The sequence below is a fragment of the Ascaphus truei genome, unplaced genomic scaffold (genome assembly GCF_040206685.1).
Source record: "Ascaphus truei isolate aAscTru1 unplaced genomic scaffold, aAscTru1.hap1 HAP1_SCAFFOLD_665, whole genome shotgun sequence".
Lineage (NCBI taxonomy): Eukaryota > Metazoa > Chordata > Amphibia > Anura > Ascaphidae > Ascaphus > Ascaphus truei.
The window spans coordinates 74,157-88,920 of NW_027456998.1; the positions used below are offsets into that span (position 1 = coordinate 74,157).

The 14,764-nt window shown below is 63.2% G+C and overlaps 1 protein-coding gene across 2 annotated transcripts in view; it reads left to right on the forward strand.

The window, feature by feature from the left end:
- The window catches only part of CCDC93 (CCC complex scaffolding subunit CCDC93), a 133,948-nt gene that overhangs the window by 74,135 nt on the left and 45,049 nt on the right, over positions 1–14,764 (forward strand). For both annotated transcript variants that reach the window (XM_075584584.1, XM_075584585.1), the window contains 3 exons: positions 9,895–9,968; positions 10,971–11,052; positions 13,267–13,338. In XM_075584584.1, coding sequence (XP_075440699.1) covers positions 9,895–9,968; positions 10,971–11,052; positions 13,267–13,338 — 228 coding nt within the window. The remainder of the gene's footprint in view (positions 1–9,894; positions 9,969–10,970; positions 11,053–13,266; positions 13,339–14,764) is intronic.

Below are 14,764 nucleotides of genomic sequence, written 5' to 3' on the forward strand. Positions count from 1 at the left end.
CGGGCGGTCACTTCCTGACGGGAGGAACGTTATCCCGCGGGCGGTCACTTCCTGAGAGGAGGACCGTTATCCCGCGGGCGGTCACTTCCTGACGGGAGGAACGTTATCCCGCGGGCGGTCACTTCCTGACGGGAGGACCGTTATCCCGCGAGCGGTCACTTCCTGAGAGGAGGGCCGTTATCCCGCGGCCGGTCACTTCCTGATGGGAGGACCGTTATCCCGCGGCCTGTCACTTCCTGCGGGAGGAACGTTATCCCGCGGCCGGTCACTTCCTGACGGGAGGAACATTATCCCGCGGGCGGTCACTTCCTGACGGGAGGAACGTTATCCCGCGGCCGGTCTCTTCCTGATGGGAGGACCGTTATCCCGCGGGCGGTCACTTCCTGAGGGAGGACCGTTATCCCGCGGCCGGTCACTTCCTGAGGGAGGACCGTTATACCGCGGCCGGTCACTTCCTGGCGGGAGGACCGTTATCCCGCGGGCGGTCACTTCCTGACGGGAGGACCGTTATCCCGCGGGTGGTCACTTCCTGACGGGAGGACCGTTATCCCGCGGCCGGTCACTTCCTGACGGGAGGACCGTTATCCCGCGGGCGGTCACTTCCTGACGGGAGGACCGTTATCCCGCGGGCGGTCACTTCCTGACGGGAGGAACGTTATCCCGCGGCCGGTCACTTCCTGGCGGGAGGACCGTTATCCCGCGGGCGGTCACTTCCTGACGGGAGGACCGTTATCCCGCGGGCGGTCACTTCCTGACGGGAGGACCGTTATCCCGCGGCCGGTCACTTCCTGACGGGAGGAACGTTATCCCGCGGCCGGTCACTTCCTGAGGGGAGGACCGTTATCCCGCGGCCGGTCACTTCCTGACGGGAGGACCGTTATCCCGCGGCCGGTCACTTCCTGACGGGAGGAACGTTATCCCGCGGCCGGTCACTTCCTGACGGGAGGACCGTTATCCCGCGGGCGGTCACTTCCTGATGGGAGGACCGTTATCCCGCGGGCGGTCACTTCCTGATGGGAGGACCGTTATCCCGCGGCCGGTCACTTCCTGACGGGAGGACCGTTATCCCGCGGCCGGTCACTTCCTGATGGGAGGACCGTTATCCCGCAGCCGGTCACTTCCTGACGGGAGGACCGTTATCCCGCGGGCGGTCACTTCCTGACGGGAGGACCGTTATCCCGCGGGCGGTCACTTCCTGACGGGAGGACCGTTATCCCGCGGGCGGTCACTTCCTGGCGGGAGGATCGTTATCCCGCGGCCGGTCACTTCCTGCGGGAGGAACGTTATCCCGCGGCCGGTCACTTCCTGACGGGAGGACCGTTATCCCGCGGCCGGTCACTTCCTGGCGGGAGGACCGTTATCCCGCGGGCGGTCACTTCCTGACGGGAGGACCGTTATCCCGCGGGCGGTCACTTCCTGACGGGAGGATCGTTATCCCGCGGGCGGTCACTTCCTGACGGGAGGATCGTTATCCCGCGGCCGGTCACTTCCTGGCGGGAGGATCGTTATCCCGCGGGCGGTCACTTCCTGGCGGGAGGACCGTTATCCCGTGGCCGGTCACTTCCTGATGGGAGGAACATTATCCCGCGGCCGGTCACTTCCTGACGGGAGGACCGTTATCCCGCGGCCGGTCACTTCCTGACGGGAGGATCGTTATTGCGCGGCCGGTCACTTCCTGACGGGAGGACCGTTATCCCGCGGCCGGTCACTTCCTGACGGGAGGACCGTTATCCCGCGGGCGGTCACTTCCTGACGGGAGGACCGTTATCCCGCGGCCGGTCACTTCCTGACGGGAGGACCGTTATCCCGCGGACCGGTCACTTCCTGGCGGGAGGACCGTTATCCCGCGGCCGGTCACTTCCTGACGGGAGGACCGTTATCCCGCGGGCGGTCACTTCCTGACGGGAGGACCGTTATCCCGCGGCCGGTCACTTCCTGACGGGAGGAACGTTATCCCGCGGCCGGCCACTTCCTGAGGGGAGGACCGTTATCCCGCGGACGGTCACTTCCTGACGGGAGGACCGTTATCCCGCGGCCGGTCACTTCCTGACGGGAGGACCGTTATCCCGCGGGCGGTCACTTCCTGACGGGAGGACCGTTATCCCGCGGCCTGTCACTTCCTGACGGGAGGACCGTTATCCCGCGGGCGGTCACTTCCTGACGGGAGGACCGTTATCCCGCGGGCGGTCACTTCCTGACTTGAGGACCGTTATCCCGCGGGCGGTCACTTCCTGACGGGAGGAACGTTATCCCGCGGGCGGTCACTTCCTGAGAGGAGGACCGTTATCCCGCGGGCGGTCACTTCCTGACGGGAGGAACGTTATCCCGCGGGCGGTCACTTCCTGACGGGAGGACCGTTATCCCGCGAGCGGTCACTTCCTGAGAGGAGGGCCGTTATCCCGCGGCCGGTCACTTCCTGATGGGAGGACCGTTATCCCGCGGCCTGTCACTTCCTGCGGGAGGAACGTTATCCCGCGGCCGGTCACTTCCTGACGGGAGGAACATTATCCCGCGGGCGGTCACTTCCTGACGGGAGGAACGTTATCCCGCGGCCGGTCTCTTCCTGATGGGAGGACCGTTATCCCGCGGGCGGTCACTTCCTGAGGGAGGACCGTTATCCCGCGGCCGGTCACTTCCTGAGGGAGGACCGTTATACCGCGGCCGGTCACTTCCTGGCGGGAGGACCGTTATCCCGCGGGCGGTCACTTCCTGACGGGAGGACCGTTATCCCGCGGGTGGTCACTTCCTGACGGGAGGACCGTTATCCCGCGGCCGGTCACTTCCTGACGGGAGGACCGTTATCCCGCGGGCGGTCACTTCCTGACGGGAGGACCGTTATCCCGCGGGCGGTCACTTCCTGACGGGAGGAACGTTATCCCGCGGCCGGTCACTTCCTGGCGGGAGGACCGTTATCCCGCGGGCGGTCACTTCCTGACGGGAGGACCGTTATCCCGCGGGCGGTCACTTCCTGACGGGAGGACCGTTATCCCGCGGCCGGTCACTTCCTGACGGGAGGAACGTTATCCCGCGGCCGGTCACTTCCTGAGGGGAGGACCGTTATCCCGCGGCCGGTCACTTCCTGACGGGAGGACCGTTATCCCGCGGCCGGTCACTTCCTGACGGGAGGACCGTTATCCCGCGGGCGGTCACTTCCTGACGGGAGGACCGTTATCCCGCGGCCGGTCACTTCCTGATGGGAGGACCGTTATCCCGCGGCCGGTCACTTCCTGATGGGAGGACCGTTATCCCGCGGGCGGTCACTTCCTGACGGGAGGAACGTTATCCCGCGGGCGGTCACTTCCTGACGGGAGGACCGTTATCCCGCGGGCGGTCACTTCCTGACGGGAGGAACGTTATCCCGCGGGCGGTCACTTCCTGAGAGGAGGACCGTTATCCCGCGGGCGGTCACTTCCTGACGGGAGGAACGTTATCCCGCGGGCGGTCACTTCCTGACGGGAGGAACGTTATCCCGCGGCCGGTCACTTCCTGAGAGGAGGACCGTTATCCCACGGCCGGTCACTTCCTGATGGGAGGACCGTTATCCCGCGGCCGGTCACTTCCTGACGGGAGGACCGTTATCCCGCGGCCGGTCACTTCCTGCGGGAGGAACGTTATACCGCGGCCGGTCACTTCCTGACGGGAGGAACGTTATCCCGCGGCCGGTCACTTCCTGACGGGAGGAACGTTATCCCGCGGCCGGTCACTTCCTGATGGGAGGACCGTTATCCAGCGGCCGGTCACTTCCTGACGGAAGGACCGTTATCCCGCGGCCGGTCACTTCCTGACGGGAGGACCGTTATCCCGCGGCCGGTCACTTCCTGACGGGAGGAACGTTATCCCGCGGCCGGTCACTTCCTGACGGGAGGACCGTGATCCCGCGGCCGGTCACTTCCTGACGGGAGGACCGTTATCCCGCGGCCGGTCACTTCCTGACGGGAGGACCGTTATCCCGCGGCCTGTCACTTCCTGACGGGAGGACCGTTATCCCGCGGCCGGTCACTTCCTGACGGGAGGACCGTTATCCCACGGCCGGTCACTTCCTGACGGGAGGACCGTTATCCCGCGGCCGGTCACTTCATGTTACTGAGCGTTGTTACATGATGTTACATGTTACATGTTAGGGCAGAGGGAGGGGCTTCGTGTTAGTGAGTGGGCGTCGGTGCAGAGGGGGGGCTTCATGTTACTGAGCGGGTGTCAGGGCACGGAGGGGCTTCATGTTACTGAGCGGGCACCAGGGCAGAGGGGGGCTTCATGTTACTGAGCGGGCGTCAGGGCAGAGGGGGGGCTTCATGTTACTGAGCGGGCGTCAGGGCAGAGGGAGGGCTTCATGTTACTGAGCGGGCGCCAGGGCAGAGGGGGGGCTTCATGTTACTGAGCGGGCGCCAGGGCAGAGGGGGGCTTCATGTTACTGAGCGGGCGCCAATGGCAGAGGGGGGCTTCATGTTACTGAGCGGCGCCCGGGCACGGAGGGGCTTCATGTTACTGAGCGGGCGTCAGGGCAGAGGGGGGGCTTCATGTTACTGGGCGGGCACCAGGGCACGGAGGCTTCATGTTACTGAGCGGGCGTCAGGGCAGAGGGGGGGCTTCATGTTACTGAGCGGGTGTTAGGGCAGAGGGGGGGCTTCATGTTACTGAGCGGGTGTCAGGGCAGAGGGGGGGCTTCATGTTACTGAGCGGGCGTCAGGGCACGGAGGGGCTTCATGTTACTGAGCGGGTGTCAGGGCAGAGGGGGGCTTCATGTTACTGAGCGGGCGCCAGGGCAGAGGGAGGGGCTTCATGTTACTGAGCGGGTGTCAGGGCAGAGGGGGGCTTCATGTTACTGAGCGGGCGCCAGGGCAGAGGGGGGGGCTTCATGTTACTGAGCGGGCACCAGGGCACGGAGGGGCTTCATGTTACTGAGCGGGCGTCAGGGCAGAGGGGGGGCTTCATGTTACTGAGCGGGCGTCAGGGCAGAGGGGGGCTTCATGTTACTGAGCGGGCGCCAGGGCAGAGGGGGGCTTCATGTTACTGAGCGGCGCCCGGGCACGGAGGGGCTTCATGTTACTGAGCGGGCGTCAGGGCACGGAGGGGCTTCATGTTACTGAGCGGGTGTCAGGGCAGAGGGGGGGGCTTCATGTTACTGAGCGGGCCCCAGGGCAGAGGGGGGCTTCATGTTACTGAGCGGGCGCCAGGACAGAGGGAGGGGCTTCATGTTACTGAGCGGGTGTCAGGGCAGAGGGGGGGCTTCATGTTACTGAGCGGGTGTCAGGGCAGAGGGGGGGCTTCATGTTACTGAGCGGGCACCAGGGCACGGAGGGGCTTCATGTTACTGAGCGGGTGTCAGGGCACGGAGGGGCTTCATGTTACTGAGCGGGTGTCAGGGCAGAGGGGGGGCTTCATGTTACTGAGCGGGCGTCAGGGCAGAGGGGGGGGCTTCATGTTACTGAGCGGGCGCCAGGGCAGAGGGAGGGGCTTCATGTTACTGAGCGGGCGTCAGGGCAGAAGGAGGGGCTTCATGTTACTGAGCGGGCACCAGGGCAGAGGGGGGCTTCATGTTACTGAGCGGGCGTCAGGGCAGAGGGGGGCTTCATGTTACTGAGCGGGCACCAGGGCAGAGGGGGGGCTTCATGTTACTGAGCGGGCGCCAGGGCAGAGGGGGGGCTTCATGTTACTGAGCGGGCGCCAGGGCAGAGGGGGGGCTTCATGTTACTGAGCGGGCACCAGGGCAGAGGGGGGGCTTCATGTTACTGAGCGGGCGCCAGGGCAGAGGGGGGGCTTCATGTTACTGAGCGGGCACCAGGGCAGAGGGGGGGCTTCATGTTACTGAGTGGGTGTCAGGGCAGAGGGGGGGCTTCATGTTACTGAGCGGGCGCCAGGGCAGAGGGGGGGCTTCATGTTACTGAGCGGGTGTCAGGGCAGAGGGGGGGTTTCATGTTACTGAGCGGGTGTCAGGGCAGAGGGAGGGCTTCATGTTACTGAGCGGGTGTTAGGGCAGAGGGGGGGCTTCATGTTACTGAGCGGGTGTCAGGGCAGAGGGGGGGCTTCATGTTACTGAGCGGGCGCCAGGGCAGAGGGGGGCTTCATGTTACTGAGCGGGCGCCAGGGCAGAGGGGGGGGCTTCATGTTACTGAGCGGGTGTCAGGGCAGAGGGAGGGCTTCATGTTACTGAGCGGGTGTTAGGGCAGAGGGGGGGCTTCATGTTACTGAGCGGGTGTCAGGGCAGAGGGAGGGCTTCATGTTACTGAGCGGGTGTTAGGGCAGAGGGGGGGCTTCATGTTACTGAGCGGGTGTCAGGGCAGAGGGGGGGCTTCATGTTACTGAGCGGGCGCCAGGGCAGAGGGGGGCTTCATGTTACTGAGCGGGCGCCAGGGCAGAGGGGGGGGCTTCATGTTACTGAGCGGGCACCAGGGCACGGAGGGGCTTCATGTTACTGAGCGGGTGTCAGGGCAGAGGGGGGGTTTCATGTTACTGAGCGGGTGTTAGGGCAGAGGGGGGGCTTCATGTTACTGAGCGGGTGTTAGGGCAGAGGGGGGGCTTCATGTTACTGAGCGGGTGTCAGGGCACGGAGGGGCTTCATGTTACTGAGCGGGTGTCAGGGCAGAGGGGGGGCTTCATGTTACTGAGCGGGCGTCAGGGCAGAGGGGGGGGCTTCATGTTACTGAGCGGGCACCAGGGCAGAGGGGGGCTTCATGTTACTGAGCGGGCGCCAGGGCACGGAGGGGCTTCATGTTACTGAGCGGGCACCAGGGCACGGAGGGGCTTCATGTTACTGAGCGGGCGTCAGGGCAGAGGGGGGCTTCATGTTACTGAGCGGGCGTCAGGGCAGAGGGGGGGCTTCATGTTACTGAGCGGGCGTCAGGGCAGAGGGGGGGCTTCATGTTACTGAGCGGGCGCCAGGGCAGAGGGGGGGCTTCATGTTACTGAGCGGGCACCAGGGCAGAGGGGGGGCTTCATGTTACTGAGCGGGCGCCAGGGCAGAGGGGGGGCTTCATGTTACTGAGCGGGCACCAGGGCAGAGGGGGGGCTTCATGTTACTGAGCGGGCACCAGGGCAGAGGGGGGGCTTCATGTTACTGAGCGGGCACCAGGGCACGGAGGGGCTTCATGTTACTGAGCGGGCGTCAGGGCACGGAGGGGCTTCATGTTACTGAGCGGGCACCAGGGCACGGAGGGGCTTCATGTTACTGAGCGGGCGTCAGGGCAGAGGGGGGCTTCATGTTACTGAGCGGGCGTCAGGGCAGAGGGGGGGCTTCATGTTACTGAGCGGGCGCCAGGGCAGAGGGGGGGCTTCATGTTACTGAGCGGGCACCAGGGCAGAGGAGGGGCTTCATGTTACTGAGCGGGCGCCAATGGCAGAGGGGGGCTTCATGTTACTGAGCGGCGCCCGGGCACGGAGGGGCTTCATGTTACTGAGCGGGCGTCAGGGCACGGAGGGGCTTCATGTTACTGAGCGGGTGTCAGGGCAGAGGGAGGGGCTTCATGTTACTGAGCGGGTGTCAGGGCAGAGGGGGGCTTCATGTTACTGAGCGGGTGTCAGGGCAGAGGGAGGGGCTTCATGTTACTGAGCGGGCGCCAGGGCAGAGGGGGGTTTCATGTTACTGAGCGGGTGTCAGGGCAGAGGGAGGGGCTTCATGTTACTGAGCGGGTGTCAGGGCAGAGGGGGGCTTCATGTTACTGAGCGGGTGTCAGGGCAGAGGGGGGCTTCATGTTACTGAGCGGGTGTTAGGGCAGAGGGAGGGGCTTCATGTTACTGAGCGGGTGTCAGGGCAGAGGGGGGGCTTCATGTTACTGAGCGGGTGTCAGGGCACGGAGGGGCTTCATGTTACTGAGCGGGTGTCAGGGCAGAGGGGGGGCTTCATGTTACTGAGCGGGCGCCAGGGCAGAGGGGGGCTTCATGTTACTGAGCGGGCGCCAGGGCAGAGGGGGGGGCTTCATGTTACTGAGCGGGTGTCAGGGCAGAGGGGGGGCTTCATGTTACTGAGCGGGTGTTAGGGCAGAGGGGGGGCTTCATGTTACTGAGCGGGTGTCAGGGCAGAGGGGGGCTTCATGTTACTGAGCGGGTGTCAGGGCACGGAGGGGCTTCATGTTACTGAGCGGGTGTTAGGGCAGAGGGGGGGCTTCATGTTACTGAGCGGGTGTCAGGGCAGAGGGGGGCTTCATGTTACTGAGCGGGTGTCAGGGCAGAGGGGGGCTTCATGTTACTGAGCGGGTGTCAGGGCAGAGGGGGGGCTTCATGTTACTGAGCGGGTGTCAGGGCAGAGGGGGGGCTTCATGTTACTGAGCGGGTGTTAGGGCAGAGGGGGGGCTTCATGTTACTGAGCGGGTGTTAGGGCAGAGGGGGGGCTTCATGTTACTGAGCGGGTGTCAGGGCACGGAGGGGCTTCATGTTACTGAGCGGGTGTCAGGGCAGAGGGGGGGCTTCATGTTACTGAGCAGGTGTCAGGGCAGAGGGGGGGCTTCATGTTACTGAGCGGGTGTTAGGGCAGAGGGGGGGCTTCATGTTACTGAGCGGGTGTTAGGGCAGAGGGGGGGCTTCATGTTACTGAGCGGGTGTCAGGGCACGGAGGGGCTTCATGTTACTGAGCGGGTGTCAGGGCAGAGGGGGGGCTTCATGTTACTGAGCGGGCGCCAGGGCAGAGGGGGGGCTTCATGTTACTGAGCGGGCGCCAGGGCAGAGGGGGGCTTCATGTTACTGAGCGGGCGCCAGGGCAGAGGGGGGCTTCATGTTACTGAGCGGGTGTCAGGGCAGAGGGGGGGCTTCATGTTACTGAGCGGGTGTCAGGGCACGGAGGGGCTTCATGTTACTGAGCGGGTGTCAGGGCAGAGGGGGGGCTTCATGTTACTGAGCGGGCGCCAGGGCAGAGGGGGGGCTTCATGTTACTGAGCGGGCGCCAGGGCAGAGGGGGGCTTCATGTTACTGAGCGGGCGCCAGGGCAGAGGGGGGGCTTCATGTTACTGAGCGGGCGCCAGGGCAGAGGGGGGCTTCATGTTACTGAGCGGGCGCAAGGGCAGAGGGGGGGCTTCATGTTACTGAGCGGGTGTCAGGGCAGAGGGGGGGCTTCATGTTACTGAGCGGGTGTCAGGGCAGAGGGGGGGTTTCATGTTACTGAGCGGGTGTTAGGGCAGAGGGGGGGCTTCATGTTACTGAGCGGGTGTTAGGGCAGAGGGGGGGCTTCATGTTACTGAGCGGGCGTCAGGGCAGAGGGGGGGCTTCATGTTACTGAGCGGGCGCCAGGGCAGAGGGGGGCTTCATGTTACTGAGCGGGCGCCAGGGCAGAGGGGGCTTCATGTTACTGAGCGGGCACCAGGGCACGGAGGGGCTTCATGTTACTGAGCGGGTGTCAGGGCAGAGGGGGGGCTTCATGTTACTGAGCGGGTGTTAGGGCAGAGGGGGGGCTTCATGTTACTGAGCGGGTGTCAGGGCAGAGGGGGGGCTTCATATTACTGAGCGGGTGTCAGGGCAGAGGGGGGGCTTCATGTTACTGAGCGGGTGTCAGGGCAGAGGGGGCTTCATGTTACTGAGCGGGTGTCAGGGCAGAGGGGGGGCTTCATGTTACTGAGCGGGCGCCAGGGCAGAGGGGGGGCTTCATGTTACTGAGCGGGTGTTAGGGCAGAGGGGGGGCTTCATGTTACTGAGCGGGTGTCAGGGCACGGAGGCTTCATGTTACTGAGCGGGTGTCAGGGCAGAGGGAGGGCTTCATGTTACTGAGCGGGCGCAAGGGCAGAGGGGGGCTTCATGTTACTGAGCGGGTGTTAGGGCAGAGGGGGGGCTTCATGTTACTGAGCGGGCGCCAGGGCAGAGGGGGGGCTTCATGTTACTGAGCGGGCACCAGGGCAGAGGGGGGGCTTCATGTTACTGAGCGGGCACCAGGGCACGGAGGGGCTTCATGTTACTGAGCGGGTCTCTGCTCCGCAGGTTATAAGTTATACTGAGACGTTGGACCAGGAACTTGCTGCTCTGGAAAATGTGGAGTCCGCAGCTGACCCCAGGTACGTGACATTGGTTAATTCTTTCAGAACTTGAGCGATCTCCCTGTAGGGGGAATGGGAGTTATCTTGTTGGAAGGTACTGGCCACTGAAGTGGGATTGCCCTGTTTAAAGCTGTGTGACCTGCTCCTGCTGTTGCTAGGTAATCTCTGCGTGTCCGTCAGTCCTCTCTGTTATGATGTATCTCTGCATAGAGCTGGTTTCTTCCCGGACCCCTGGGGATTAGGTTTGTCTCTCACTCCCTGCCTCTTGGTTTAGTCCTGGCCTGTTCCCCTGTGATCAGCTCTGCTAGTACTCAGTACTCAGCACTCAGCACTCAGTACTCAGCGCTTTGTTACCCCGACTCTCCCAGCGCTTTGTTACCCCGACTCTCCCAGCGCTTTGTTACCCCGACTCTCCCAGCGCTTTGTTACCCCGACTCTCCCAGCGCTTTGTTACCCCGACTCTCCCAGCGCTTTGTTACCCCGACTCTCCCAGCGCTTTGTTACCCCGACTCTCCCAGCGCTTTGTTACCCCGACTCTCCCAGCGCTTTGTTACCCCGACTCTCCCAGCGCTTTGTTACCCCGACTCTCCCAGCGCTTTGTTACCCCGACTCTCCCAGCGCTTTGTTACCCCGACTCTCCCAGCGCTTTGTTACCCCGACTCTCCCAGCGCTTTGTTACCCCGACTCTCCCAGCGCTTTGTTACCCCGACTCTCCCAGCGCTTTGTTACCCCGACTCTCCCAGCGAGAGCATTGTTTTGTCACCGTAATTATTCTATGCATTCTGGGCATTTTCATTGTGTTCTTGTAATAAAGTTGTTCAGAAATGCTATGGGGGCACCGCCCCAGGAGCCCGAGGGCAGAACAGGGGGTGTATTTTAGTCTTTGTGCTGCACGAGTCCCCTCACAGGGGCACACAATCCTTAATCCCATTCCGTGAGTGCCGAGGTATCCGTGTGCGGGTTGTATAACGCCGCCTGCATGTTACGTTAGCGTGTTGTTCCCATGTTCCCTGTATTCAGCATTCTGCAGGAACTCCGAGCGTTGGTGACAATGAACGAGAGTCTGAAAGTCCAGGAGCAGGAGTTCCGCGCCCACTGCAGGGTGAGTACCCAGAGGCAGGGGGGTAATAACCGCGCCCACTGCAGGGTGAGTACCCAGAGGCAGGGGGGTAATAACCGCGCCCACTGCAGGGTGAGTACCCAGAGGCAGGGGGGTAATAACCGCGCCCACTGCAGGGTGAGTACCCACAGGCAGGAGGGGTAATAACCGCGCCCACTGCAGGGTGAGTACCCAGAGGCAGGAGGGGTAATAACCACGCCCACTGCAGGGTGAGTACCCAGAGGCAGGGGGGTAATAACCGCGCCCACTGCAGGGTGAGTACCCAGAGGCAGGGGGGTAATAACCGCGCCCACTGCAGGGTGAGTACCCAGAGGCAGGGGGGTAAGAACCGCGCCCACTGCAGGGTGAGTACCCAGAGGCAGGAGGGGTAATAACCGCGCCCACTGCAGGGCGAGTACCCAGAGGCAGGAGGGGTAATAACCGCGCCCACTGCAGGGCGAGTACCCAGAGGCAGGAGGGGTAATAACCGCGCCCACTGCAGGGTGAGTACCCAGAGGCAGGAGGGGTAATAACCGCTCCCACTGCAGGGTGAGTACCCAGGGGCAGGGGGGTAATAACCGCGCCCACTGCAGGGTGAGTACCCAGAGGCAGGAGGGGTAACAACCACGCCCACTGCAGGGCGAGTACCCAGAGGCAGGAGGGTAATAACCGCTCCCACTGCAGGGTGAGTACCCAGAGGCAGGAGGGGTAATAACCGCTCCCACTGCAGGGTGAGTACCCAGAGGCAGGAGGGTAATAACCGCTCCCACTGCAGGGTGAGTACCCAGAGGCAGGAGGGGTAATAACTGCGCCCACTGCAGGGTGAGTACCCAGAGGCAGGGGGGGTAACAACCACGCCCACTGCAGGGCGAGTACCCAGAGGCAGGAGGGTAATAACCGCTCCCACTGCAGGGTGAGTACCCAGAGGCAGGAGGGGTAATAACTGCGCCCACTGCAGGGTGAGTACCCAGAGGCAGGGGGGTAATAACCGCGCCCACTGCAGGGTGAGTACCCAGAGGCAGGAGGGGTAATAACCGCGCCCACTGCAGGGTGAGTACCCAGAGGCAGGGGGGTAATAACCGCGCCCACTGCAGGGTGAGTACCCAGAGGCAGGGGGGTAATAACCGCTCCCACTGCAGGGTGAGTACCCAGAGGCAGGAGGGGTAATAACCGCGCCCACTGCAGGGTGAGTACCCAGAGGCAGGGGGGTAATAACCGCGCCCACTGCAGGGTGAGTACCCAGAGGCAGGGGGGTAATAACCGCTCCCACTGCAGGGTGAGTACCCAGAGGCAGGAGGGGTAATAACCGCGCCCACTGCAGGATGAGTACCCAGAGGCAGGAGGGGTAATAACCGCTCCCACTGCAGGGCGAGTACCCAGAGGCAGGAGGGGTAATAACCGCTCCCACTGCAGGGTGAGTACCCAGAGGCAGGAGGGGTAATAACCGCTCCCACTGCAGGGTGAGTACCCAGATGCAGGAGGGGTAATAACCGCTCCCACTGCAGGGCGAGTACCCAGAGGCAGGAGGGGTAATAACCGCTCCCACTGCAGGGCGAGTACCCAGAGGCAGGAGGGGTAATAACCGCTCCCACTGCAGGGCGAGTACCCAGAGGCAAGAGGGGTAATAACAGCTCCCACTGCAGGGTGAGAACCCAGAGGCAGGAGGGGTAATAACTGCTCCCACTGCAGGGCGAGTACCCAGAGGCAGGAGGGGTAATAACCGCTCCCACTGCAGGGTGAGTACCCAGAGGCAGGAGAGAGATCAGGATGCAGCAGTAATACACGGTGCTGTACGGTGAGAGATCAGGATGCAGCAGTAATACACGGTGCTGTACGGTGAGAGATCAGGATGCAGCAGTAATACACGGTGCTGTACGGTGAGAGCACAGGATGCAACAGTAATACACGGTGCTGTACGGTGAGAGATCAGGATGCAGCAGTAATACACGGTGCTGTACGGTGAGAGATCAGGATGCAGCAGTAATACACGGTGCTGTACGGTGAGAGATCAGGATGCAGCAGTAATACACGGTGCTGTACGGTGAGAGATCAGGATGCAGCAGTAATACACGGTGCTGTACGGTGAGAGATCAGGATGCTGTCTGTGACGGGAATGTGCTAACATGGTTATAACAGAATAAGTTGTGTGTTGGGGCTTTGCTGGGGCGCTCTGCTGCTGGCCGGGGGGAAACAGTCTCTTCCTTTCCCTGCTCTCAGGGGGAGATGTCTCGCCTGCAGCATGATATCCGCAGTCTGAAAGCAGAAGCAGAGGAGAACGGGGAGGAAAAGGTGTGTGTGTCTCTCTCTGTGTGTCTGTCCTGTCTGTCTCTCTGTCTGTCTCTCTCTCTGTCTCTCTGTGTGGCACTGTGTGCGGAGCGGGGAGCATGTGTGGCACTGTGTGCGGAGCGGGGAGCATGTGTGGCACTGCGTGCGGAGCATGTGTGGCACTGTGTGCAGAGCGGGGAGCATGTGTGGCACTGTGTGCAGAGCGGGGAGCATGTGTGGCACTGTGTGCAGAGCGGGGAGCATGTGTGGCACTGTGTGCAGAGCGGGGAGCATGTGTGGCACTGTGCAGAGCGGGGAGCATGTGTGGCACTGTGTGCAGAGCGGGGAGCATGTGTGCGGAGCGGGGAGCATGTGTGCAGAGCGGGGAGCATGTGTGGCACTGTGTGCAGAGCGGGGAGCATGTGTGACACTGTGTGCAGAGCGGGGAGCATGTGTGCGGAGTGGGGAGCTTGTGTGGCACTGTGTGCAGAGCGGGGAGCATGTGTGGCACTGTGTGCGGAGCGGGGAGCTTGTGTGGCACTGTGTGCAGAGCGGGGAGCATGTGTGCGGAGTGGGGAGCATGTGTGCGGAGCGGGGAGCATGTGTGCGGAGCGGGGAGCATGTGTGGCACTGTGTGCAGAGCGGGGAGCATGTGTGGCACTGTGTGCGGAGCGGGGAGCTTGTGTGGCACTGTGTGCAGAGCGGGGAGCATGTGTGGCACTGTGTGCACAGCGGGGAGCATGTGTGGCACTGTGTGCAGAGCGGGGAGCATGTGTGGCACTGTGTGCAGAGCGGGGAGCATGTGTGCGGAGTGGGGAGCATGTGTGGCACTGTGTGCGGAGCGGGGAGCATGTGTGGCACTGTGTGCAGAGCGGGGAGCATGTGTGGCACTGTGTGCAGAGCGGGGAGCATGTGTGCGGAGCGGGGAGCATGTGTGGCAATGTGTGCGGAGCGGGGAGCATGTGGCACTGTGTGCAGAGCGGGGAGCATGTGTGGCACTGTGTGCAGAGCGGGGAGCATGTGTGGCACTGTGTGCAGAGCGGGGAGCATGTGTGGCACTGTGTGCAGAGCGGGGAGCATGTGTGGCACTGTGTGCAGAGCGGGGAGCATGTGTGGCACTGTGTGCGGAGCGGGGAGCATGTGGCACTGTGTGCAGAGCGGGGAGCATGTGGCACTGTGTGCAGAGCGGGGAGCATGTGTGGCACTGTGTGCAGAGCGGGGAGCATGTGTGGCACTGTGTGCGGAGCGGGGAGCATGTGTGCAGAGCGGGGAGCATGTGTGGCACTGTGTGCAGAGCGGGGAGCATGTGTGGCACTGTGTGCAGTGCGGGGAGCATGTGTGGCACTGTGTGCAGAGCGGGGAGCATGTGTGGCACTGTGTGCAGAGCGGGGAGCATGTGTGGCACTGTGTGCAGAGCGGGGAGCATGTGTGGCACTGTGTGCAGAGCGGG